This window comes from Galleria mellonella, unplaced genomic scaffold (genome assembly GCF_026898425.1).
Source record: "Galleria mellonella isolate WM207_F2 unplaced genomic scaffold, CSIRO_AGI_GalMel_v1 utg65, whole genome shotgun sequence".
NCBI lineage: Eukaryota > Metazoa > Arthropoda > Insecta > Lepidoptera > Pyralidae > Galleria > Galleria mellonella.
Window position 1 is genome coordinate 806,452 of NW_026442138.1, and position 27,223 is coordinate 833,674.

At 36.7% G+C, this 27,223-nt stretch overlaps 2 protein-coding genes across 7 annotated transcripts in view; one reads left to right on the forward strand and one right to left on the reverse strand.

The window, feature by feature from the left end:
- Positions 1-813: 813 nt before the first annotated feature.
- On the forward strand, positions 814-18,980 carry LOC113516367 (atlastin-like). Its single transcript, XM_052900578.1, has 11 exons — positions 814-1,060; positions 9,738-9,949; positions 10,605-10,754; positions 11,112-11,267; positions 11,568-11,717; positions 12,260-12,398; positions 13,274-13,458; positions 14,582-14,803; positions 15,320-15,534; positions 16,419-16,485; positions 18,079-18,980. The coding sequence occupies exons 1-11, from the start codon at positions 1,054-1,056 to the stop codon at positions 18,148-18,150; spliced, it is 1,575 nt and encodes a 524-aa protein (XP_052756538.1). The 5' UTR covers positions 814-1,053; the 3' UTR covers positions 18,151-18,980.
- Positions 18,981-22,569: 3,589 nt separating this feature from the next.
- Positions 22,570-27,223, reverse strand: part of LOC113513885 (atlastin) — a 49,236-nt gene continuing 44,582 nt past the window's right edge. For all 6 annotated transcript variants that reach the window (XM_052900574.1, XM_052900572.1, XM_052900575.1 and 3 more), the window contains one exon: positions 22,570-27,215. In XM_052900574.1, coding sequence (XP_052756534.1) covers positions 27,093-27,215 — 123 coding nt within the window. In that variant the 3' untranslated portion in view covers positions 22,570-27,092. The remainder of the gene's footprint in view (positions 27,216-27,223) is intronic.

The following is a 27,223-nucleotide window of genomic DNA, read 5'->3' on the forward strand; positions in this document are numbered from 1 at the left end:
AAGACCAATAAATGCCAAAACATTAATTTTTAGAAATTTTGTTCGACTGTCTCTCTGTTTGTTTCAATATCACGCAAACACAACTGCACCAAATTGGATGCGATTTTCACAGTTGTGTCCCTGAAGTGTAAAAGATTGGTATATAAAAGTTTGAATTTTTTTTTTTTTTTGGATTTTTTTTTTTTTTTTTTTTTTTTTTTTTTTTTATAGAACTTAGAATGGCAAACAAGCTGACGGCCCACCTGATGGAAAGTGGTAACCGTCGCCTATAGACATGAGCAGTACCATGGACATAACAGAGTATACTGTTTCGCCCATGATACCCCCCATGCGTTGCCATTCCTGAGGACTCAGGTGTTATTCCTCTGTACCCAGTAAATTCACGCCATATCCCACCCTTCAAACCGAAACACAGCTATGCAAACACAACTGCTTCACGGTTGAAACACGAATGGGACAGAGGTACCCAAGCAATCGACTTTTGTACAAAGTCTCCCTCTGGTAAATATTATTATATGTTAAATTGGTATTTGATACGCCATCTAGAAGTTGTTCCTTTTATTGATTTTTCTACTTCTAAAATCCACGCACACAAAGTGTCGGACAAAGAGCTAATAATTATTTAATAGTTACAGTAATTTAAAAATTCTAAAACGACCACAAATTTTATGCTTTCATTGATTCGCCGTATCAATATGGAAGTTTTAATATTTTTGTCGGATTTTTTATAAAAAATTTTTTGTTTAAATTTTCACATTCCTGGTAAAGGAATGTTCGCACAGTTACGATTTCACTGTCTATTGTTAGGCAAATACTCAACGATAGGGTCGTATGTCGGACCGTCTAAATATCGTATGACATCATCCATCTAGCGTCGTGTATCTGCACCATCAATAAACACACAGCCGGTCGCGTGCTGACATCATAACATGACCTTACAGAGGCAAAATCAGTCGTGTGGCTGCCTCCGCTGCGAATGTTCAACGTTTGGTGTTAATTTTGTTTATAATAAGTGAATTATTGTTTTGTGTAAACATATCCCTGCGAGACGAGATGCCTGGTGAGTATCGATCCGAACTTTCTCATTACACAGTGTACGCCTCGCTGGAGTTAGGCGTTAGGCGGTGTGCAAGCGAGATATATATAGATTGTGTCAGATCGGATGTGATACATAGATATAGATATAGTAAATAGTAAATGCTGTGATTCATTCCATCGAGTAGATGCACCTTGATTGTTTTGGCGTACTGTTTGTAACAAAATTTATTTTTATTCCAATTATTTTGAAGAGTTAACGCGATGCATTTATTACAATTTCATTGACACCTCTTGACATTGAATAACAATTGTTAGAATTGTATTTACAATTTGTTTTTATTATTACATTAGCATTCTAGTTTATAACGCCGAACTTTGATTTATCGAAATTTTGTCATCAGGTATTTTTTAATCTGTTCTTATTGAAGATTTGAAGATAAGAGAGTTTATTAATAATGCAGTTTTTTATGGACTTCGGCCAGTTATTTATTTATTTTAACCAAAGGCGAGCTATTTATAAATGCGATTAGGTATACCAATAATAGATGGAACTAAAATATAAAGATTGGAAGCTACACCCTATGCCTATGTTATTATATTTGTACTAGCTATGCCCGCAGTTTCGTTCGCTTTGTACAGAATTTTTATACAACTTTGTGTGTATTTTTTTTTTAATTTTTATTAGCTTATGCTGTTCCCTGTTTAGTTCAATATATTGTGAAAATTTCATCACAATCAGTACAGTTGTTTTTGTTTGAAACAATAAGCAGAATTAGAATTTATTTATTTGTTAGAATTAGATACATGTTTTGTAGGTGTTACATTATGAGAAAAATATAATGCAATCTTTTTTTGCCACAATGAATGCGTGTAAATATTAAAATTTTTTATAAAACATACGTAAATATACGTAGTATAGATATAAGTAAGATATTACATATATACATATATATAATACACGAATAGACAAACATGTAAATAGTAAACAATTTAAAAAACCGTTTTCGATATAGTCAAGTACCTATGATATATGTACATAGGTCTCCAAGTAATGTCATCCATTACCTATTTTATAATTTTTATATGTTATTATTTCGGTAAACTAATTAATACATATTTTTATTTAAATTTATATTTTATTACTAGCTGACTCGGCAAACGTTGTTTTACCATATACATTATTTCTAAAACTATACATGAAAATTTATCGTACTACAATCATTATATTCGATTGTCAACTCACAACCATATTGCGGCATATAAAAATCACTATTAAAAAATAGGGATAGATCATAAAAGAGCGAAAATTTGAAGTTGTATGTATTTTTTTAAAATGAAATTGAATGAAACATTTATTTGCTGGAATAAGGTACAATTTTATAGTTATTACTTTACAAGGAAAATAGGCCAATCTTATTCTGCCACATTGTAGGCGTGCAAATATAAAAACTTATTAAACAAAAAATAAAAATAGTAACATATACATTTGCAATAATATTATGTCACTTTTTGTATCTATTCATTGTAATATAATTGACATGAATGGATACAAAAAGTGACATTATAAGATACATTTTCGATGCTTAATCATAATAAAATAAAAATTAAAAATTTTGTTAAACAAAAAATATTTAGAGGTGGGTCACCCTTATCATTGAGAAGTATAAAAAATAGATGTTGGCCGATTCTCAGACCTACCGAATATGCACACAAAATTTCATAAAAATCGGTAAAGCCGTTTCGGAGGAGTTTGGTAACAAACACCGCAACACGAGAATTTTATATATTAGATATTTATATTTGATTAATTTAATGTTTAACTTAGCTATGTTTATTACGTAGTTTGATAGGTACCTACCGCTATCTACGACTCTGAGCAAAGATATTCAAAACTGCGTAGTAAAAAACCATAGAGTTTAACAAAAGAAACAATTGACGAATTTCACCGATTTTCTTTTTTATGTACATAGATAATAGATGTAGAATATATTTACATAATGAATGTAGAACAATGAAAACGTAAACAAATAATTAGTTGACGCGACCATAAGACAGTCCGCTAATGTCCCATAGATAGTGTAAATAAAAAGTTGATTGAACGATTAGCGTTGTCATTAATTATATTTAAATAATGTGTCTGTCATCATTTTGGAAAAAAAAAGAAAGAAAGAAATATAATTTATCTTGTGACATCCATAGATATTAAAAAGCTAACAATAAAAACAAACTCTAGCCACTAAAAAAGCCCTTACTCGGCACGTGTCGGCGTTCCTTACGGCTCACCGACGCTGGTCTGCCATAAGAGTCTATATATAGAGATTTCGACATAACTTTATTACGTTTCTCTTTAAGTTCTATTAAAGCAGCGGGTCTACCATAAAATGAAATTCCGAAATTTCGGACCCAATTTCGTGTTTTTGTTTATACCAAAATCGGACCAATAAATGGAGTTTAACATTTCGTTCATCATACATCCTATTATAAAAGTCCAAAGGAACAATATTTTAACATTTTTAATATTTCCAAACGGCATGTATTATGTAATTTTAACATCAAATTTGTGTTTCGTTTGGCTCCGAAATTTCGGAAAACATTTCATGGTAGGCCCTCAGATTATATTTAACGTTAAAACATTTTTCAACTAAACTACGTACCCGGCATTGTTTGCAAGTCAATTGGAGATAAGCACGCAATAATACCTGTAATGACTAACTGCAGGGCGTGACAAATATTGAAGCATGTTTTGTCTGAGTGAATATTCAATGAAAAATTATAGATAGAAAAATAAATACCTTATTTGCATTAACAGACATACAAAAATTGTGATAATAGCAATAGAAAAAACAAATAGTGATCAACAAAGGGCGATAAAGACAGAATTTTTAATGTACCATTGTAACAATGTAACATACAGTGATGCAAAAATGCAATACCTCAGTGAGATGTTTGCTTAATAAACAAACCACTGGTTTTCAGTTACTGCCTAAAAAATTGTCTTTATCTAGTTCTGAGTAACTTTACCGGGGATTTTCATGCACGAGGATTGCTCCATAATTTTTAATGGGTGAAAATAGAGTGGTAATGATTAAGCTATCAGTATACACTAGTGACCAGCGAGAGATGCTAGATGGAGATAAAAGCATGTCAGTTGACTCATCGTGACCAATTCAACATTATATATTATATAAGGTCCAGGGGGAACCGCAAGGAGGTCGCAGTTGTTAGTTCTCATTATTAAAAATCCTTTCTCCTCCCCACTGACTTATTATTTTTTTTAATGGTTGATAATGGAATGGTAGCTCCGCCTGCGCTATCGGTATACACCGGTGGGGCACCAGTGACGGATTATAGATGAGGATGAAGCAGGTTAGTTAGACCACCGTAACGAATCTAACAATAAATCAATCACGATAGTTTCCAGGGGGAACCACGAGGAGGTCCACCTGACAGGGTATATTACTAGCAGTGGGGCTATTAATCCCCATTATTAACAATCCCGAAAATGTATAACAAAGAAATACATCTTAAAAGATTGATCTCCACGCGGTTCCCCCTAAAAATTATGTCCATTATTTTTTCGGCCAACTGAACTGTTTTCATTCTCAGCTTTTATCTCTCACTGGTACCTCGTCAGCATATAGTGATAATATAGACGGGGGTACTACTCCATCATTACCCATTAATTGAGGGCCGGTAGACAGCAGAGGTCGCCAGTTCGGGGGCCGACTACATACTTATTTGTTGCAGTATCCGGCCGTTCATTTACTTTCCTAATGCTCCTCAAATATTGCGTCTAAATTGCGCCCATCATGTACTCTCTTGTATAGGCATACCGTCGCCTGTATCCAATAGCGAGGACGGGATGCCTTAAATACTGTACCGCAAACCATAAAAAAAAATACCCATTATGTCCCATTAAAAATAAAAATCGGTAAAAAAACTTTTAAGTTAAACGGTTTTATTTTATGTGCACTGAAAACTACAAAATAAATAAATAGTTACTTACCTATCAACCTACGTAGGTGATCTCGGTCATTAATATCTCTGATGGTAGTGGTTGTCATAACATGAACCATGTCAGCGGCCGAAAGGCAGTTCATGAGAGAACACTAACACCAGGGTTTGCTTGGTAGGTAAACTAAGCAGCCCACACTATAACAAGTAGGTATTTTGACCTTCTAGTTCAGAAATATTTTAGTACTAGGCAGAATAGCTTTTAGGCATATTAGACTAAAATAAAAACGTGGGGCCCATTAACTATTTCTGTATTACTTTCTACTATACTAAGTGTGGATTACATCGACTTATTATAATCGTCATCATCATCATCCTAGCGGTTTATCCCGGTCGCATCCGAAACCTCATAGCTCCGGAGTCCAGAGTCCGCTGAATCGACTTACTATAATCGTAACTGGAGGTTTTGACCATCAATAACCAGCCGTTACGGCTTCACCAGCGAACGCCGAGCTCATGATCTACCAAAGTATAAGATATGCTCTGCTATAGGTATGATTTCAGAGGGGCCCCACGTTTTTATTTTAGTCTAATATGCCTAAAAGCTATTCTGCCTAGTACTAAAATATTTCTTGGGTAGTATAACTACCGCTTACTAACGAGGTATCTAATTACCAATTTTTTTTATCTGCCCCTCTAACGTCACACAATCTTAAGTTTAATAAACATAATCACAACTAACTTAAAGCAATTGTGAATAGGCTATTCGCGAGTCTACAAGCTTCGTCTAAGACCACATCATCACCATCCATCTGGTGAGATGTGTGTCTAGTGTCTGAGTGTTTGAGTGTCTAGTGTTTAGTGTCTGAGTGTCGAGTGTCGAGTGTCGAGTGTTGAGTGTTGAGTGTCGAGTGTCCGAGTGTCTAGTGTCTGAATGTCTGAGAGTCTAGTGTCTGAGTGTCTTGTATCCGAATGTCTAGTGTCTGTATGTCTAGTGTCTGGGTGTCTGATTGTCTAGTGTCTGAGTGTCTAGTGTCTGAGTGTCTAGTGTCTGAGTGTCTAGTGTCGAGTGTCTGAGTGTCTAGTGTCTGAGTGTCTGAGTGTTGAGTGTCGAGTGTCGAGTGTCGAGTGTCAAGTGTCGAGTGTCGAGTGTCTAGTGTTAGAGTGTCTAGTGTCTGGGTGTCTGAGTGTCAAGTGTCTGAGAGTTTAGTGTCTGAGTGTCTTGTATCCGAGTGTCTAGTGTCTGAGTGTCTAGTGTCTGGGTGTCTGAGTGTCAAGTGTCTGAGAGTCTAGTGTCTGAGTGTCTTGTATCCGAGTGTCGGAGTGTCTAGTGTCTAGTGTTTAGTATCTGAGTGTCGAGTGTCGAGTGTCTAGTGTCTAAGTGTCGAGTGCCGAGTGTCAAGTGTCTGAGTGTCGAGTGTCTGAGTGTCTAGTGTTTAGTGTCTAAGTGTCGAGTGCCAAGTGTCAAGTGTCGAGTGTCGAGTGTCGAGTGTCCGAGTGTCTAGTGTCTGGGTGTCTGAGAGTCTAGTGTCTGAGTGTCTTGTATCCGAATGTCTAGTGTCTGTATGTCTAGTGTCTGGGTGTCTGATTGTCTAGTGTCTGAGTGTCTAGTGTCTGAGTGTCTAGTGTCTGAGTGTCTAGTGTCTGAGGGTCTAGTGTCTGAGTGTCTAGTGTCTGAGTGTCTGAGTGTCTGAGTGTCTGAGTGTCTAGTGTCGAGTGTCTGAGTGTCTGAGTGTCTAGTGTCTGAATGTCTGAGAGTCTAGTGTCTGAGTGTCTTGTATCCGAATGTCTAGTGTCTGTATGTCTAGTGTCTGGGTGTCTGATTGTCTAGTGTCTGAGTGTCTAGTGTCTGAGTGTCTAGTGTCTGAGTGTCTAGTGTCGAGTGTCTGAGTGTCTAGTGTCTGAGTGTCTGAGTGTTGAGTGTCGAGTGTCGAGTGTCGAGTGTCGAGTGTCAAGTGTCGAGTGTCGAGTGTCTAGTGTTAGAGTGTCTAGTGTCTGGGTGTCTGAGTGTCAAGTGTCTGAGAGTTTAGTGTCTGAGTGTCTTGTATCCGAGTGTCTAGTGTCTGAGTGTCTAGTGTCTGGGTGTCTGAGTGTCAAGTGTCTGAGAGTCTAGTGTCTGAGTGTCTTGTATCCGAGTGTCGGAGTGTCTAGTGTCTAGTGTTTAGTATCTGAGTGTCGAGTGTCGAGTGTCTAGTGTCTAAGTGTCGAGTGCCGAGTGTCAAGTGTCTGAGTGTCGAGTGTCTGAGTGTCTAGTGTTTAGTGTCTAAGTGTCGAGTGCCAAGTGTCAAGTGTCGAGTGTCGAGTGTCGAGTGTCCGAGTGTCTAGTGTCTGGGTGTCTGAGAGTCTAGTGTCTGAGTGTCTTGTATCCGAATGTCTAGTGTCTGTATGTCTAGTGTCTGGGTGTCTGATTGTCTAGTGTCTGAGTGTCTAGTGTCTGAGTGTCTAGTGTCTGAGTGTCTAGTGTCTGAGGGTCTAGTGTCTGAGTGTCTAGTGTCTGAGTGTCTGAGTGTCTGAGTGTCTGAGTGTCTGAGTGTCTAGTGTCGAGTGTCTGAGTGTCTGAGTGTCTGAGTGTCTAGTGTCTGAGTGTCTGAGTGTTGAGTGTCGAGTGTCGAGTGTCGAGTGTCAAGTGTCGAGTGTCGAGTGTCGAGTGTCGAGTGTCTAGTGTTAGAGTGTCTAGTGTCTGGGTGTCTGAGTGTCAAGTGTCTGAGAGTCTAGTGTCTGAGTGTCTTGTATCCGAGTGTCTAGTGTCTGTGTGTCTAGGGTCTGAGTGTCTGAGTGTCTAGTGTCTGAGGGTCTAGCGTCTGAGTGTCTAGTGTCCGAGTGTCTAGTGTCTGGGTGTCGCAGTGTAGTCCTATTATTTGATACCCATATTGTGGTGGTTGTGGAAAAATATGTACCTAGTCCGCCATATTGGAACGGCGTCCATCTTGAATTTTAAATTTTGACATAATCATCGTGTTTTACTAGTGTAGCCCTTTCATTTGATACCCATATTGAGGGGGTTAAGGAAAAATATGTAATCCGCCATTTTGTATCGGCGGCCATCTTAGATTTATAATGTTATGGATTTTATTATATTGTATTGTCATCTAAATTAAATGTGTGTACCAAATTTCAGATCAATCTGACAACGGGAAGGTGCTTAAATTCCAATTTCTAATTTTGACCCAAATAAATAAATACCGTACAGGTTGAGCTAAATAAAACCGTTTAAAAAGACTTCAGTTATGGTAAAACCAGTTATTTTAATTATAAAACGAACTACTGAACCGATTTAATTAAAATTTCATGAAACCAATGTGTAAATATGCTATCAGATAAAAGAATTTTCCAAATCGGTTTATTACTGAAGGAATTATAAGGTAACACATATATAAAATGGAGGAGGCCAATGTCCAGCAGTGGACAATTAACGGGTGAATATCATATCACCCGTTAATGATGATGAAACATAAAAATGATTATGAACATGTTTGTAAATAAATTAGATAGCCCTTTCGTGAGAATGCCTGCCGAGAGGACTAGATCATTATTAGCGATTGAGTATTAACATAGTTTTTAAATACACTTACTAACAAAAAGTTATCTAAGACGAATAAATTAAATTAAATAAAAAAAAAATACAACCGATTTGTTAAACCTCCTTTTTTTTAAGTCGATAAAAATCATGTCTAAACTCTAATTTGATCAGCAGTAGGTAGCGCGGTCAAAACTTCAAACCTGTTGTAAATGACTCGATATTGTAAATTAAGGTATGATGTAATATAACGCCTCACAGTCATAGCTTTTGTGAGTTAATAATTTTTTTTTTTATGGCAGAAGTGTCACAATATGAAGAGCACAGATATGCGCCTACGTAGATTTAATGACATAGATAATGAATATGCCCTTGTGTGTGTGTATGTTTTATTAAAAAATTTGGACAGCAACTAGACACACTAATAGAAAGATAGATAGATACCCTTTATTGTTTCCTCCAAAAGATTACAATAGTAAACTTATTATAAATAAAAACAATTACAAGAAATAATCACAATGAGAAAATAATGGGCGAACTTATCGCTAAAAGCGATCTCTTCCAGGCAACCTTTGGATGGAGAGGAGTAAAATAAACAGTATTAATACAAATATTCTTAAATTTTTCTATCTAACATCGCTGTTTATTGTCAAGACAAGTAGTAAACGAATCTATTTACAAATCAGGAGCCTACCATGACATGTTTTCCGAAATTTCGGGGTCGAACGAAATACAAATTAGATGTAGAAATCGACTTGACAGGGTTTATTGCTAGCAATGGGAACTGACTTTCACATAACAATAATCTTACCAATAATCCCCTCCTCCCTGTAATTAGGCGTAATAACAAAATCTTGTAGAAATTCACTTGCGGCTATTAAGTAGTTTTTTTATACAACTTAGAATGGCAAACAAGCTGACGGCCCACCTGATGGAAAGTGGTAACCGTCGCCTATAGACATGAACAGTACCATGGACGTAACAGAGTATACTGTTTCGCCCATGATACTCCCCACGCGTTGCCATTCCTGAGGACTCAGATGTTAATCCTCTGTGCCCTGTAAATTCACGCCATATCCCATCCTTCAAACGGAAACACAGCCATGCAAACACAACTGCTTTACGGTTGAAACACGAATAGGACAGAGGTACCCAAGTAAACGACTTTTGTACAAAGTCTCCCTCTGGTAAAATGTTAATTTAAATATTAATTGATAAATGTTTTTAGGTAAAGTGGAGACATTAGCGGACGGTCGAGGCATACCGGTGGTTATACCAGAGGAAGATCACACATTCGTGCTGGATGAAGATGCACTGAGCGCGCTGCTGCTGCGCGAGGACGTGCGGGACCGCGCCGTCGTGGTGCTGTCCGTCGCGGGCGCCTTCCGCAAGGGCAAGTCCTTCCTGCTCGACTTCTTCCTCAGATATATGCACCACAAGGTTAGTTAATACGATACTGAATTTAACATCTAATCAAAACGATGAAATATATGAAGACGCCACGCCGACATAAACAGACCTCCCGTGTATGTCGGCTTAAAACCTCGTGAGCCGGAGGTGGTAGCCTCCGGAGTTGAAGCCGGGGCAAAGGGGTACGCCCCAAGGCCCCTACTTCGCCCGCCCACACCGTCTCGCGGGCAAAGAGAAGACCTGAATTGTTTGATTGAAATATCATAGGTTCATAGATAGGTTCACATCTAAGCGACTTAGATATTTTATTGTTTTGATTTTTAATAGTGACTTTGGTTTGTATTTTTTTTAGAAGAACTTAATATACAATTCTGGTTCATATATATGATTAATTCCATAGCTGTGACAGTAGATAACTTTATAATTTTGTCAATAAATTGAATTAACGTCAAGGGGGTTTACGTTTTTTAAAATGATGAATTCAGTACTTCTGTCCGATTATATATTTTCTGGTGACCTGCCGAAAAACGTGAGGAGAATATTTTATAATGATTACTCGTATTTAAATGTTTTCATACACATGCATGAATGCAATGTCCATTTGCATTCAACTTCTTTTTAATTTGTGTCCTGTAAATATACTTACATACTTTACAGATTTTTCAATATATATTTTTTTTTTCAGTACATTTTAGGAGAAAGTGGAGAGGGTTGGTTGGGTGCGGATGATGAGCCGCTAAAGGGCTTCAGCTGGAGAGGTGGCTCCGAGAGGGATACCACCGGGCTCTTGCTCTGGTCGCAGCCCTTCAAGGCGACCCTCGCCAATGGAGAGAAGGTAATATGTCGTATTGGTACTCTCGATGTATAGAATTTTTTTTTTTAACCTGTATATGTAAATAACATTAAAATAAGAGTATTATTATTACTACAAAAAATATTACACGGTGTAAAAAAGCTACATTTTTTCTTCGTCATGGGGAGTGTCGTTAAAAACTTTCCTATGGGCGCCAGGTGGCCTAAGGGTGGTCCTGGTTATGGCTCATTTCTTTGTCTATGCCTTAATTTCCAGGTAGCAGCAAATTAGGCGTGATACTGCGTTCACGTCTATAGAAGCAATAAAAATTTCTATCAGGTGGGTCGCCAATTTGTCATTTTTTAATCGAACACTCTGTTTCTATTCTACAATTTCCAGGTAGTAATCTTCTTGATGGATACACAAGGCACGTTCGACAGCGAGTCCACGGTTCGCGACAATGCCATTGTGTTCGCCCTGTCCACGATGCTGTCGTCTGTGCTCATATACAACCTCTCTCAGAATATTGAAGAAGACGACCTTCAGCATTTACAGGTGGGTGCGGTTCTTTCCTTAATTTGATTAAAATCAGAGTCAAAATATAATCTGCAGTTGGTTCCTTATCTGCAAAGAGCAGCTTTAATCATCATTTAAGTAATTGGGACCTATTCTTGGGAGTAATCATTACTGATTATAAAAATCAGAGTACATCTATATGTGTAACATAGCCATAAAAAATCAGACGAATGGAAAGTCTACTTCTTTTAAAGTCTTTATCTTCTTTAAACTTCGTTTTTAAAGATCTCTATGGAGAACGCACGAAGATGATCCAATGTGTTTTTAACATACCCGCAGTTGTTTACCGACTACGGCAGCCTTGCACAAGAAAAGAGTGTTGGGAAGCCATTCCAGCGGCTGCAGTTCCTCATCAGGGACTGGAGTGTCCCCTATGAGTATCCTTACGGCGCGCAAGGAGGCTTGAAACTTCTGCATAAACGACTTGAGGTGATGTTTCTTTATAAATAATTGTCATTACTTTCTTTTTTATATTGCTGTGTGATCCTGGCATGGCGTGAATTTACTGGGTACAGAGAAATAACACCTGAGTCCTCAGGAATGGCAACGCATGGGTGGTATCATGGGCGAAACAGTATACTCTGTTATGTCCATGGTACTGCTCATGTCTATAGGCGACGGTTACCACTTTCCATCAGGTGGGCCGTCAGATTGTTTGCCATACTAAATTGTAAGAAAAAAATCCTGGCATAGAGTGGGCCACCCCTTCTTTTCACGTGGGTGTCGTAAGAGTCTAAGGGAGCTTAATAGTAGAGGGATGGGCAGCAGCGTCTCTATTAAAACAAAAGATTGCTTAAAACATTACCAAAGTCTATCTGCGGGTGACAATTCACCTGCCAAGCGTGACAATTACTGGCAACTCCCCAAAAAAAAAAGTATTACGAAGATTTCTTTTCAAATATAGAATATATTTGTACCTGTATAGTTGTATATTTCTGTTATCTATGTTAAATTAAGATATCTACTTGAAGGTGCACGAAGGTCAACACAAAGAGCTGCAAACTCTCCGCCAACACATCCAGGCGTGTTTTGAGGAGCTGGCCTGCTTCTTGATGCCGCATCCCGGGCTCAATGTTGCCACCAGTCCCGAGTTTAACGGAAAATTGGCGGGTAGGTAAAATGTATTAGCAAATGCCCAACAAAATATATAGTACTTAGCGAGATTAACTATTAAATATTTCTCGATTTGCCTAATGGTTGAATTGTAGAGAACACCGTCCGCTGTTAAATTTAAATAAGTAAATAAATAAATATCGGTATTTGAAATTTTGTTTCTGTTAACCGTTCGTAAATTTTACATTCTTACTTACAAAATGAAATTAATCGTCCGTCAACGGTTATTAGTGGACTGTATGAAATTTAATACAATGATGGTAGTTAACATAAGAAACACAAGCGGATAATGAAAGTGGAGACCACTGACCTGAAGCTTTGTAGTTAGCAGGATTCGGTTCTGGCTTTAGGCTTCCCAGTACTTCTGGCTCGTTCGAACTTACCCTCAGATCCGGGTTACCTATCCACCGCCTTGAACCGACCAGCAGTGCAATGCCCTCCTCTCAATCAGCCTCTTGGTTATGTGTGATATAATTAAAAGCAATACGAAACGATATATATTAATTTATACGATATTCGCGACAATATATGCACGCGCGCGATAATATTCGAAAAACGAGAACGACGACGACGAACGCACGTTCTACCGACACATTCGATAACAATAGACAAGACTTTTTTTTTTTCTTTTTTACGATATTGTTGCCAGGTGAAATTTATTAAAGCTACAATTCTTAACAGTTCCTGTGAAGTATAGTTATCTACCAACAATATCCAGGATTTACGCACATAATTCGGCAATAGGGTCGATCGATTATAAAAAATTTCAGTGGCTTAACAATTGTTGCTTCATTGGTTTCTCTACAATCACCTCTTATGATCTCCAAGAGACAAAAAGAATATTATGTTCTCACTTACATTACTTTTTCCAGATATAAGGGACGAGTTCAAAACATCTTTGAGACAGTTGGTCCCAATGCTGCTTGCACCAGAAAACTTGGTGCCGAAACTCATCGGGGGGCAGAAGGTGAAGGCCAAAGACCTGATGCAGTACTTCAGGGTGTACATGAACATTTTCAATGGGTCAGAACTGCCCACACCGAAGACTATACTAGAGGTACATATAATCACTAGTAGTAATAATTATTAAGAACTAGCGATCCGATCCGGCTTTGCATGGGTAGATAGAATTTTCAAAAATAATTTTGTTATTTGATAGTTATTTATCGCCTCTAGGTTGTTCGGATTGATACCTACTGCTGATTTTCAACCCGCCACAAACTAAAGTTTCATCCCAATCATCTGGACGAGTGGCGGTCTTCCACCGTGCGTTTTTCATGGCACTTTCTTCCACGCACAACCATTCTTTAGAATCAACTTCCAGCAGCAGTATTTCCGAACCGATACGACAATATAACCTTCAAGAAAAGAGCATATTCCTTTTTAAAAGGCCGGCAGCACACCTGTAATGCCGCTTGTGTTGTGGGTGATCATGTGCGGCGATAGTCACTTACCATCAGGTGAGCCGCATGCTCGTTTGCCCCTGTGTTGTAAAAAGTAAAAATAAAAAAGGTATTAATATGACGGAGAGAAATAAAACACATTTGATCGGATCACTTCTATTTGTAGACAAAAACAGTTACCCGCCAAATATAATTATTATAAAAATCTAGGTGTACCCACATACATCACAATAATATAGGTACATATAGTGTCCCATTCGTGTTTCAACCGTGAAGCAGTTGTGTTTGCATGGCTGTGTTTCGGTTTGAAGGGTGGGATATGGCGTGAATTTACTGGGTACAGAGGAATAACACCTAAGTCCTCAGGAATGGCAACGCATGGGGGGTATCATGGGCGAAACAGTATACTCTGTTATGTCCATGGTACTGCTCATGTCTATAGGCAACGGTTACCACTTTCCATCAGGTGGGCCGTCAGCTTGTTTGCCATTCTAAGTTGTATAAAAAAAAAAAAGTCAATGTTGACGTGTGAGTATCGGCATAGAATAGGCCATCTCTTCCTTTCCTGTGGGTGTCGTAAGAAGCGACTAAGGATAAGCGATGGGTAGCAACATCCTTCTTAAAACATCACCAAAAGCTAAATTGCGGTTGCCAATCTGCTGCCAAGCGTGGCAACTACTGGCAACCCTGATTCGGAAACAGTTACAGTCGAGAAGAGACTAAGACTAATTTCTTGATTTGCTCTTTATTGTGTTGTAATAACTGCTTTAAAATTAGGCCACGGCAGAAGCCAACAACTTGTCAGCGGTGGCGGAGGCGCGCGATGTGTACGACTTCATCATGGACGAGGTGTGCGGAGGCGCCAAGCCCTACCTGGACCCTCGCAGGCTGGAAGACGAGCACCGGCGTGCCAAGGACAAGGCGCTGCATGCGTTCCATAGCAAGAAGAAAATGGGAGGGGGAGAACTTGCCGACTCTTACAGAGAACGACTAGAAAAGGTAATCCTAATTTTATAAATGAAATTAGTGGGATATTTAATTTGACACTAAATCTATTAAAATATTTATTTATTTAAACTTTAATGCACAGTAAAATTCTATGTACATTTGAAAATATGTGGAGGATGCTTTGCTCTTTTGAGGGCGAAGCAATAAACTGAGTTGTGGCCATTTTGTATTGCTATGGCACACTCACAAACGAAAATTGTATTTAGCTTTGTGTATTATTATTATTTTTTTCTTATTTATGTTATCTCGCTATTTTTTTATATATGTATGTTGTAATTTGTGTGCTGTAAGTAATGCAAATAAATTATTTATTTATTCAAATTTATTTGCATTTTCAATGTTTCAACGATTTTTAATTAGTTTTTTTTTTAATCCAAATTTTGCTTTCGTCGTCTCGTAATAACGATTTGTCAAAATCACTCATAAAGTCTGCTCCTCTAATATTTTTTTTTTATGACTTATTAACGAAAATTTAATACTAATAACATATGATAATGTAATTATCAGGAGATTCAGGAACAGTATCAGCAGCTGCAAGCGCACAACGAGGGTAAAAACATATTCCGCATGGCGGGCACGCCGGCGGTGCTGGTCGCGCTCGTGATCCTCGGCTACCTGCTGAGCGTGCTCGGCGGCGCCTTCGGCCTCCAGACCCTGGTGGCTGTGGGCCAGATGATCATTATATCGTCCACCGTTACGCTAGGCGTGTGGGCCTATAGCAGGTAACTCATACCTTTTTTATATCTAACTATATAGACCTTTATATATGATTTGAAAAAAATTTTTTTTTTCTATATACAACTTAGAATGGCAAACAAGCTGACGGCCCACCTGATGGAGAGTGGTTACCGTCGCCTACAGACATGAGCAGTACCATGTACATAACAGAGTATACTGTTTCGTCCATGATACCTCCCATGCGTTGCTATTCCTGAGGACTCAGATGTTATTCCTCTGTACCCTGTAAATTCACGTCATAAATCTATAGACCTAACTTGTTTATGAAACGATAACGTCATTCGCTTAAACTTTCAATTTTTAATTACTTTTTTCATCGTTTTTCTTCAGAGTTCAAAATATCTCATCAAAATCGGTTAATTAAGAGTGTTATTAATATAGACTGAATAAAAATTAAAGGTTTTTGCAATAGAATAAAATGATAATAAAAGTGAACGTTACAAAATGTAGTAATGTAACGAAAGATTGAAATTTTGGCCGACTTTTATTTAACTGATAATTACATAATTTCTGGTGACGGTTAACACCGTTAACAAATCTAATTAACCTAAAAGACATCGACGGGCTCTCCTCCTGTCTCGCTAACGCAACCAATTATCTATGATTATTTGAAAAAAAGAAATATTGCCGAGTTTTTCGTTTCATGCTTGCTTGTTTCTATCTCTCTCTTCAGTCGTGTACTCTTGACAGAGTGGTCGTGCTTTTTATGATGATAGTGGATTGTCGATGTGGCCCTCCTTCGCGACTGAGGTCCTCGCAATGCGTCACCATCTACTTCTGCTCACAGTCGAGCGAGAGCATTTCGTAATAGATTGTTTTTATACTTATCCATAAAATTTATAAAATGAATTTCAATTTATTACCTCAGGATAAGTGGCAACATGCGCGATATCAGTCTGCAGATTGACGGAGTCGCTGACACAGTACGAAACTACGTAAGTATATTTAATATAACCCTGATATATTAATAAAATTGCCTCGCGGTCCCGGCATAGAATGGACCACCCCTTTCTTTTTCGGGGGTGTCGTAAGAGGCGACTAAAGGAACGTAAACGCTAACTGCGATAACCAGGGGGGAAAGGGATTGTTAGTGATGGAGACTGAGAATCCCATTGCTAGCAATATATCCAACCAGGTCGACCTCCTCGCGGTTCTCCCTGGAAACTATCATGGTTAATTCCTGATGAATTCATCATGATGGGCTAACTGGCCTGTTTTCATTTTCATCTATCACCCTTCACTGGTGCTCCGCCAGCGTATCCCGTTAGCGCAGGCGGAGTTACCATACCATTTTCACCCATCGAAAAACTGCAACTACCAAGGGAAAAAGGAATCATTAGTAATGAGGATCTGACAACTCCATTGCTAGCAATATACTCTATTAGGTCTAACTTCACGTGGTTCCCCCTGGAAACCATCTTGGTTAATTTTTTTCGAATTCGTCACGATGGACTAACTGACCTGCTTTCATCCTCACCTGTCAGCCCTCACTGGTGACCCGTCAGCATATGCCGATAGCGCAAACGACGTTACCATTCCATTTTTTTAATGGGTGATAATGGAATGGTAACCCCACCCGCGCTATCGGTATACACCGGCGGGGCACCAGTGAAGGATGATAGGTGAGGATGAAGCAGGTCAGTTAGCCTATCGTGACGAATTCAACAAGAATTGTTCACGATGGTTTCCAGGGGGAACCACGTGGAGGTCGACCTGATAGGGCATATTGCTAGCAATGGGGCTGTCAAACTCCATTAACTAACAATCCCTTTCTCCCCCCAACTGGGATTAAAAAGTAGCTTATGTCTGCCTTCTCTATCCAATATACTAAGATTATACAGATAGTGTCTCAATACAAATGCTTCGGAAAAAGTGGGTCAAGTTTTTCATACAATTTTGCGTGATAAATAGTTGAGTGATTCCTTCTTCTATATGTATTTTATCTTATAATTTCTGCACCTTTTTAATGTGTAAATACTCATTTTATTTATTAAATATTACGTCAAAATACATTATATGCGTAATTATATAAAACACTGATAAAAAAATGAGTCAGCTAATTTGACAATTAGCTGACAAAAAGTTGATTCGTTTTCGAGACTCGATACTCTATCTATATATTGGGGGGAAAGGGATTGTTAGTAATGGAGTTTGACAGCCCCATTGCTAGCAATATGTCTTATTAGGTCGACCACCACGTGGTTCCCCCTGGAAACCATCGTGAACAATTCTTGTTGAATTCGTCACGATAGGCTAACTGGCCTGCTTCATCCTCACCTATCATCCTTCACCAGTGCCCCGGCGGTGTATACCGATAGCGCAGGTGGGGTTACCATTCCATTATCATCCATTAAAAAAAAACTATCTATATAATCTAAACATGCACTATAGGTGCGTGTATGCCAAATTTCATAGCGATTGATAAAGCTGTTAAGGTGCTATAAGGTGACAAACAAACTCACTTTCACAATTATAATATTAGTAAGGATATATTTAGTTTATAATTTGTTTTTTTTGGCGTGTAACAGGTGATGCGCCAAGCGGTTGGCGGGGCATTACTCCACTCGACAGATTCCAGTGCGGACAAGAAGAGCTCATAACACGAACGCTGCAGTGGAGCTGTACTGTGTAATATGGACGGATGCTTTAAGATCAGTGTTGTGTGCGCAAGTGGATTTTTAACTTTGAAGTACATTTTCTCCCCCCATCACAGGCATATTTGAGGGGGTGGGGCGGGCCGTGCCCAACCTGGAATTGTCTAATGTCCACCCCAGAATCCGAGTGGAGTTACGCAAAAAATATCTGAGAGTACATAAACCTATTATAAGGGGCCAGTTGACGGCTGGAAATTAAACTTAAATATGCTAACGTTTCCGATATTCTGCCGGAGTTTGTTGGAGTCTGATGATTTTAATAAAGTATTTTTATCAGGTAAGAAGAGGTATAAGTTTGAAGTCTTCGTCTATACCAGGGGTGGCCAATCGGTCGATCGCGACTATTAGTCCAGTCGATCATGACGAGGAAAAAAATTCATTTTTTTTATGCTACTTAAAATGACAAACAAGCTGACGGCCCACCTGATGGAAAGTGGTAACTATCGCCTATAGACATGAGCAGTACCATGGACATAACAGAGTATATTGTTTCGCCAATGATACTTCCCCCTCCATGCGTTGCCATTCCTGAGGACTCACATGCTATTTCTCTGTACCCTGGAAATTCGCTGCCATATCGCACCCTTCAAACCGAAACACAGCCATGCAATCACAACTGCTTCATTGTAGAAACACGAATGGGACAGAGATATCCAAGCAAACGACTTTTGTACAAAGTCCCCCTCTGGTAAAATTTTGCTAATCCAGCGGTAGATGCTCAGACGCAGTGCTCACACTAATATAAATAAGTAGTTACTAAGAAATATTTCAGTTGTTTTTTTATACAACTTAGAATGGCAAACAAGCTGACGGTCCACTTGATGGAAAGTGGTAACCGTCGCCTATAGACATGAGCAGTACCATGGACACGACCGTTTTATGTTTACTCTCTTAATAAAATAAAAAGAAATAGTATAATACGACATAATTTTGTACTGGACTTTTTTTTAATGGGTGATAATGAAATGGTAACCCCACCCGCGCTATCGGTATACACTGGCGGGGCACCAGTGAAGGATGATAGGTGAGAATGAAGTAGGGCAGTTAGCCCATCGTGACGAAATCAACAAGAATTGTTTACGATGGTATCCATCGGGAACCATAATAGGGTATATTGCTAGCAATGGAGGTGTCAAACTCCATTGCTAACAACCCCTTTCCCCCTGTGTACTGGACTATGTTGTTTCATTTGTGATTTCAAGATGTATGTAATTGGTAGATCGCACAGGGTTTTGTTAGTAAATAATAAATCTTGGGTCTAGTCAAGTCGGCCACCCCTTCTCTATATTATGTGCTTATCTGTGAAAGACCGATTTCAGTACAGTTTTTTTATTTAAAAGCTATAATAATCGGTATATTTACCTATGTTATTGGGGAATTAGACAAACCACCGCTGCTATAGCTTTGAAAATCTGGTTAAATATTACAAATAGGTAATATCTACATTGAGTGAGTTTATCTGAATACTGTAAGCATCTCTTACATGTTCGAGATATCCAGGCTTTGGAGGAAGATTAGAAAATTGGATTTATGGATTATTTTTTTCTTTTATTTAAAAAATGGGAGTATTTTGTTAGATAATAGAAAAATAATTTTATATTTATATAACTAACAGTGCTTACATAGCTGACTTACTCACAGTGATTTATATATTTTTTTTTTATTTTTTTTTTTTTTTTTTTTTTATACAACTTAGAATGACAAACAAGCTGACGGCCCACCTGATGTAAAGTGGTAACCGTCGCCTATAGACATGAGCAGTAGCATGGACATAACATATATATTTTAATATTGCCCACCTGTCTTCCATTTTATGTGGTTGCTGCAAATATTTATACTCACGATTCTACAAGATACCTACTTATTTATAAGATAGATACCTCTCCCCTCCAGTTCCTCTGGAGACCTCTGGCGGAGAGTTTCTATGGTAAAATCTACCCATAGATATACTTTTGCTAACACTTAAGATAGAATGAGATAACGATGCCAGCATTGTATTAATAAAGTCCTTAGAACAGAAATCTATTTTGTACATCATTCATTCTCATAATTATGCAGTAGTAAAAATGTGTCTAACGATGAATACATTTGACATTTGTTGAAGAAGGTACTCTTGTACAAAGGTATATTTTGTGCATACGAAAAACATTTTGAATAAAAAATATTATCGACGTATAATTTGCTTTGTTTTTGAAAGCAAATATGTACTTAAATAAAAGCTTATTATATTTCTAATGTTTCGAGCAAAATGTCTATTTATATGTACTGTTAAAAATCCTGTAAATATTTTAGATATTTTATTGACGGACTCAATGTAACAATAACATAATTTTTGTGACAATGTTAATAATAGAATAAGTTTGAAAATATTTTTCAATTTTAAAATTTGTTAAGTGCTTACCTATATATGTAGGTATAGAAAATAATAAAATGCATTATAAAAATCAAACTTTATTAATATAACAACCCGTTATAACTTACTATTTAAATTCATCACTAACATGGCATTTCTATATCAAAACTGTTTTAATATTATTTATGTTGATATGAGGCGATGGGATTGCTTACCCCATGCACTACTCTCTATGCAATCCTTTACTGCTTCTAACAATCATGTTAGAAGCAGTAAAGGATTGCATAGAGAGGATACAGAGCATTCTAAAATATTTTAGTGCTAGCAAATAGTCCAATAGAACCTACTGGGGGAAAAGGGATTGTTAGTAATGGGGTCAAATAGCCCTATTACTAGCAATATACCCTGTCAGGTCGACCTCCACGTGGTTTCCCCTGGAAACCATCGTGACTAATTCTAGTTTAATTCGTCAGGATGGGCTAACTGACCTACTTTCATCTTCATCTGTCATCCCTCACTGGTGCCCCGCCAATGTATACCAATAGCGTAGACGGGGTTACCATAAATATCACCCATTAAAAAAAAAATAGAACCTACTCAAATGAGCGTAAGTTTGAGTGTGTTAGAATAACTAGTTACTTCACGCGACTTTTATTTGTATACCCATAGTATAGTATTATATTATCTATGCTCATAGACATCTCGTCAATGGCGGATTTACACTTCGCCACTAGTAAGCTATTTAAATTTTGCCTGCCCCTACCGACCTTTAAAATTCCATTTCTTAGCTCACCATCAATTATATTTTTTGTCAAAGAAATAGTAACTATTATAAGAAAGTTGGCATCAAATTTGATGCAATTTTTTTTTCAGCGGTAAATACGCCGCTGCATCTCGTATTGGGAGAGCAGTCGTCGACTCAGTAGTATATCGTTTATAGGGTAATGTCTAAACAAAAATAATACGCAGTTAGTAGGTATAAAATCTATATGTAACTATTATTATAAAAAAAAATGATATAATCACCCTTATCCCAATTATAATATGTTAATTTTTAATATTTAATAATTAATATTTGCATGCCATTCGATGTGGCGAAACATAATGGACATCTTATAAACTTCACAAGTGCAACACCTTTTCTACAATGTTTCTAGCAAATAAATTTAATTTAATTTCATTTTTATCCATATTACAAAAAGATTTGGCTTATAGTTTTACGACCGGCCACCTGCCTGACGTCAACATAATCAAGTGTATATTTGTGCAGTGTAGACGATCCCCCACTAGATGGAGTGACGACCTGAAATACAATGTAGGGAATTAGTGGATGCAGGTGGCTCAGGGCCGTCCTTTATGGCAGTCTATGGGGGAGGCTTATGTCCAGCAGTGGACGGATAATGGCTGAATGATAATGATGGTGATGAAGTGGGTATATAGTAGTTTTTACTACTTTAAGATTCCCTAAGAAGTAGGTAGAGAGAGCATAATGTATAAAAATGTATAATGACACACTTATGTAGTATTAATTTCCTTGCAATTTTTTTACGGTGTCCTATATGACAATGAAAAATTCAAAAACAAGGGTGCCATCTTTTACTGAGATATCCTAGGCATAATTCGAATACTGGAGAACACCATAGATAAAAAAAAATACTCACGTATAGATATAACGGTAACAATAAACACAAACACCTAAATATTGGGGGGAAAGGGATTGTTAGTAATGGAGACTGAGAATCCCATTGCTAGCAATATACCCAACCAGGTCGACCTCCTCGCGGTTCTCCCTGGAAACTATCATGGTTAATTCCTGATGAATTCATCATGATGGGCTAACTGGCCTGTTTTCATTCTCATCTATCACCTTTCACTGGTGCTCCGCCAGCGTATCCCGTTAGCCAAGGCGGGGTTACCATACCATTTTCACCCATCAAAAAAAAAAAACACCTAAATATAATACATATTTAGGTGTTATCCGTCGTCAGTGGGTAACTAATAAAACAAATGTCCAATTTTAAAAAATAATATTTTATTGTCGAAATAGGGTAGTAGTAAGAATACAATGTTTGTCTCCGGTTGTCTTGTATCATATTTATTTTTTACATTAAAAAATAAAACATAGACACCATCCAGAACAACGTTTATAAGTAGAGAGGCGTAAAACAGGTTTGTTAACACGATCATTTAGTCTACTGTACACAATTATTTTTATATATAAAAAAAATATGTTAATAATTACAAATAAAACAATTACACCCTATTTTCTCTTACTCAGTTTATATAGTAAGCAATCGAGGCATTATTTTTACTAAAAACATTGCACAAAATAAATAAAAGACTGTGTCAATTGATTATATATTATAGTAGATTTTTATAAGCCCTATTTTTAAAGGATTAACTTTGTTAAAAAAGGAATACATACCTAGATTAATTATTAAATATTCCGAGTAAGAAAAAAAATCGGATCATACGCAACTAACATTACAATTTGACATACTCTCTATTTTTTATAAAAAAAAAAAAAACGACTTGGTATATTTGTTATTTGTTAAGCAGTCACACAATTGACTAGCTCAAAATCGTAAACCAAAAAAAGCCAAAGTTTGGAAGAACGAATGTAAAGTGTAATTTTGGCACAAGAGAGTGTTTACAATATACATTTATTACTCTATGGTCATAAATTTATTGATATTATGGAAGTTAGGCACTTCTGGCTTTTATTTACATAAGTTTTATGTACAAGTGTATGTTTTTGGTGTTAGGAGTATGTTATGATGAAATTTTATTGAAAGAATTTAAAAAAATGACAATCTGATCTGTTTTGTACAAATAGAAGATAACTGAAAATTTACAAAGTTTATTATATAGTTGTTAGTAAATAGAATAAAACTTAATTTTAACTTAATTTGCAATTTGAATTGTATGGTATAACAATTCTCAGAAAACTACCATTGTCAGTTTTGTCTGTGAGCGACTGAGTTACTTTTTATATACCGTTCAGAATGCTCGACTAGATTAGGAGCTAAAAAAAAAAAAAATAAATACAATCGATTATTATTGATCACTGTTGATTGTTAAAAAATATCAAGAATAATTTCATACAGTTCATACAGATGGAGCGATAGACATTGTATGGCTGTATGATTTGAACGTTATTTGTAAAATGATTTCTGATTTGTAAGTATACTACAAAAATCACGGCTTGATATGCCCATCACAGTATCGCAAACAGTGACAGATATTCGAGAACACGTCAAAGATAACGATCACCTTCTACATTATTACTATTTTGCTTTCTTTTCATTAATTTTAAAATCTAATAAATGTTATTTTATTACGTACAAGACGAAAGCTTTTTTTTTTATTTTATATACAAAAGATAAAGTGGTCGAGTCTCGATCTTTGAAGCGTTCCCCAAACACGATGTATAAAAGTTACATGTAAATTCTTGAAACTTATTTCAATGATATTTTTGGCAGCTCCTTTGTATAATAAAACATTGTAATGTTACAATACGACTATAAGTATGTTGAGCAAATAAAACGGGGGAGTATATATATATATATATATATATATATATATATATATATATATATATATATATATATATATATATATATATATATATCTGAGGGACTCTATGAAAATTTCAATAGTGGTTACATTGTAATAATAGAATCTCTATTACTGTTACACTGTCATATAATCTATTTATATCTGTATTTGGCACAAGTGGTAATAAATCTTGCCATGTCTTTTTATCTAATTTATTAATTAACAATTTTTTGTATTCTTTAATTATATATTATTGCATATTATTACTTTTTGTCTATTTTATTTTTAAATGACTAAATTCGTTAGTAAGTGTATCGGTGTTGCTAACGTATTAAAATCAGGGATGTCCCACTAATTGAGCACTCGATAAGAGCTCTCATTCATGAGCGCGGATCACATTTAATACATGATTCCATTCATGAGTTACCATTCTTGCTATGATGTAATGGAATCCAACATCTGCAGCTATAAGTGTATAGATTGATTAACATGGCATGCCCCTTCAACTATTTACTTCAACGTGTGTTGTGTTTGTGAGGAAACGTCTTCAGTATTGATCTGGCCATAGGAGCATTATACTCCTTGGCCGAAACCTTAGAAATATATCTACTCACACATTTTTTATTTCTTTGGATTGTGGCGGGGAGTGCTATGTTATCGTAGACAAAATCTATACATGAAAATGGTACGAATAACAATTGTATATTTATATGACAGTGTTATAAGTCTGTAACCTAACCGACAATTGGTGCACTTAAAGACTTACAGCACAGAGTAGTTTAACTGAATGTGTTTTTATATTACAAATAGATCCCCACATACAAAGCTATACATACATGTATATAAATAAAGACAAAAAAAAAATAGAAAGCTGTCACACAACCACAATAACATAATTTGTGAATCATACATCATCACCACACTTAGATTTGTATATTTATGGCAAGAGGAGCCATTTAAGAGAAAAAAAAAAAATAGATTAAAACAAACGGAGTATCCATGTTTGTATCTAGAAAACATTAATAAACTCTGAAAGACCAACAAACGTAATTATGTTCCCACGATGCAAAAGACCAAATACCTTATAAACAAAAAAAAAAAATTGGCACACACAATGCTGGTAAAAATTTGGATATGTCCAGTCGAGTAAAAACTATTTACAAAATAGAGTTATTAAAAACTTTGATTGTAACTTTCCGTCATAAAAACATATATATACACTTTATAATGCCATCAATATGTAAAATGAATAAAAAGAAAGTAAGTAAAAAGAGAGAGCCCTTCATACGCTTTCTATTTTTACCCAATGGTTAGCTGGTAGAGAATGCCATATGGCATTAAGCTCGCCATTTGTACAAAATTTTACTGTGCAATAAAGAATAAATAAATAAATAAATATGTACATTTATTTGAAAAGTTGGTTTTGAGGTAGTTATACTTCAAATTGGTTCTTCAGACCATTTTTTTTTGCTAAGTATAAATTGATATCTTTTGTTGCCACTGTCAACCTATGGGTTACCACCAGTTTTATCAAAATTACCAAGTTTTATATCAACAGAGAATATTTTTAAACCCTGTCACTATAAGAACCAGAACATAAAGTGGCAAAAAGTTACAATCAATGTTCTTAAGCCAAATTAACATTACTAAATTATTGGTTTTGACCCACGATATCACACTGCATGCATTACAAAACTAGAAATCTACTAAATTGTAGAAATAAATGGTAGAATTATTTCATGGTATTAATTTTCTACAACTAACTTTGTAATGTTAATGTAGCTTAAATGCAATTTTAAAATTTGATGTACAAGTTAAAATAGACTACGTTTAAGTACATTGTCTGTGCAATATAACAAGTGTGTGTGGGACTGGAGCCACAATATTTTGATCTACAAAAGGGATATGATTCGAAAAAATTGTGCCACCTATATTTAATTTCTACTGTTACTAAAGTTTATTGTAAATCCTATTTAACATTACATCCAAATTTCTCTTTTCACAATTAATATTTCAATCCACCACAATTTTGATTTTATCCAATAAAAGTCTGTTGTGTTAATCTGTTTGTTTGTACATTATATTGTCATAAACTTGACCCGCGGACCGAGTTAAGATAACCAATCTGTTATTGGCAAATTATATAGTGTTAATGTGATCCCAAACTCCCTAAACTATTTGAAAACAGCTGCTTTCTAAACAATTGTATGTATGTATACATATATACCTTGACATAGACTAAAAACCCTAAGGTATTAATTGAAATATGAAGAAGTTCATATAAATATTTGTAAAGCTATTCCCACATAGTCTTTGGGCATATTTACAAATATCTAAACATAAGCCTGGGACCGCCTTAGTGCTGACCTCTTGAGATGGAAAAGCACGAATCATGATGTGCTAGTTTTGACATAAAATGTAAAATTTCATTGTTAAAAAGTTGATAAAACATGATGCACTTATATACTTTATATGAATCGTTATTTATACTCAATATTGTAAAGATTACAATACAGAAAAATCTCGTACTGCACCTGCGTTTGGGAATATTATTAGCAACTGAATTCAACAAAACTAGTGACTTATGCTTTTCCTTCTTAGCAGAGCAGAAGAGTAGTTTGAACACAAATCCACCGCCCTCGTAAATTGATAACAAATTAACACAACAATATTAATTCTATTAAACTACGACTAAATTAAAAAATTCACTATCAACTGTACAAACAACCACTAATCAAACGCCTCGTTCCCCCACCATTCTAGTCCATTCTCATCGATCACTAAACACCAAGTGCACACGTCCAAACGGTCACAGTACCACGCACACGACTCACTGCTACTACCCACTATATCGATCGAACCTTCGTCGACGGGTCGGCGACACGAGACGCGGGCTCGTCTCGCCCCAAGCTTCACACGCTTGTAGAGTGCGGATGGTCGGCTGGCCGCCAGTGCGCGGCCGAGGCCGGCGGCGGCATCACAACTGCTTGTGCTTGCCGTTGTGCGTGGGCGTGGACGGGCCCAGCGCCCGCTCGGCGGCCGCGGCTGCCGCGTGCTCCATGCCCTTCTCCAGGCACGTCTGGTACATCGGCTTCATTATCTGACAAC

Coding starts and splice junctions, on each gene's coding strand:
- LOC113516367 (XM_052900578.1), top strand. Junction 14,804..15,319: donor ACAGAGAACGACTAGAAAAG/GTAATCCTAATT, acceptor TGTAATTATCAG/GAGATTCAGGAACAGTATCA. Junction 15,535..16,418: donor GGCGTGTGGGCCTATAGCAG/GTAACTCATACC, acceptor TTATTACCTCAG/GATAAGTGGCAACATGCGCG.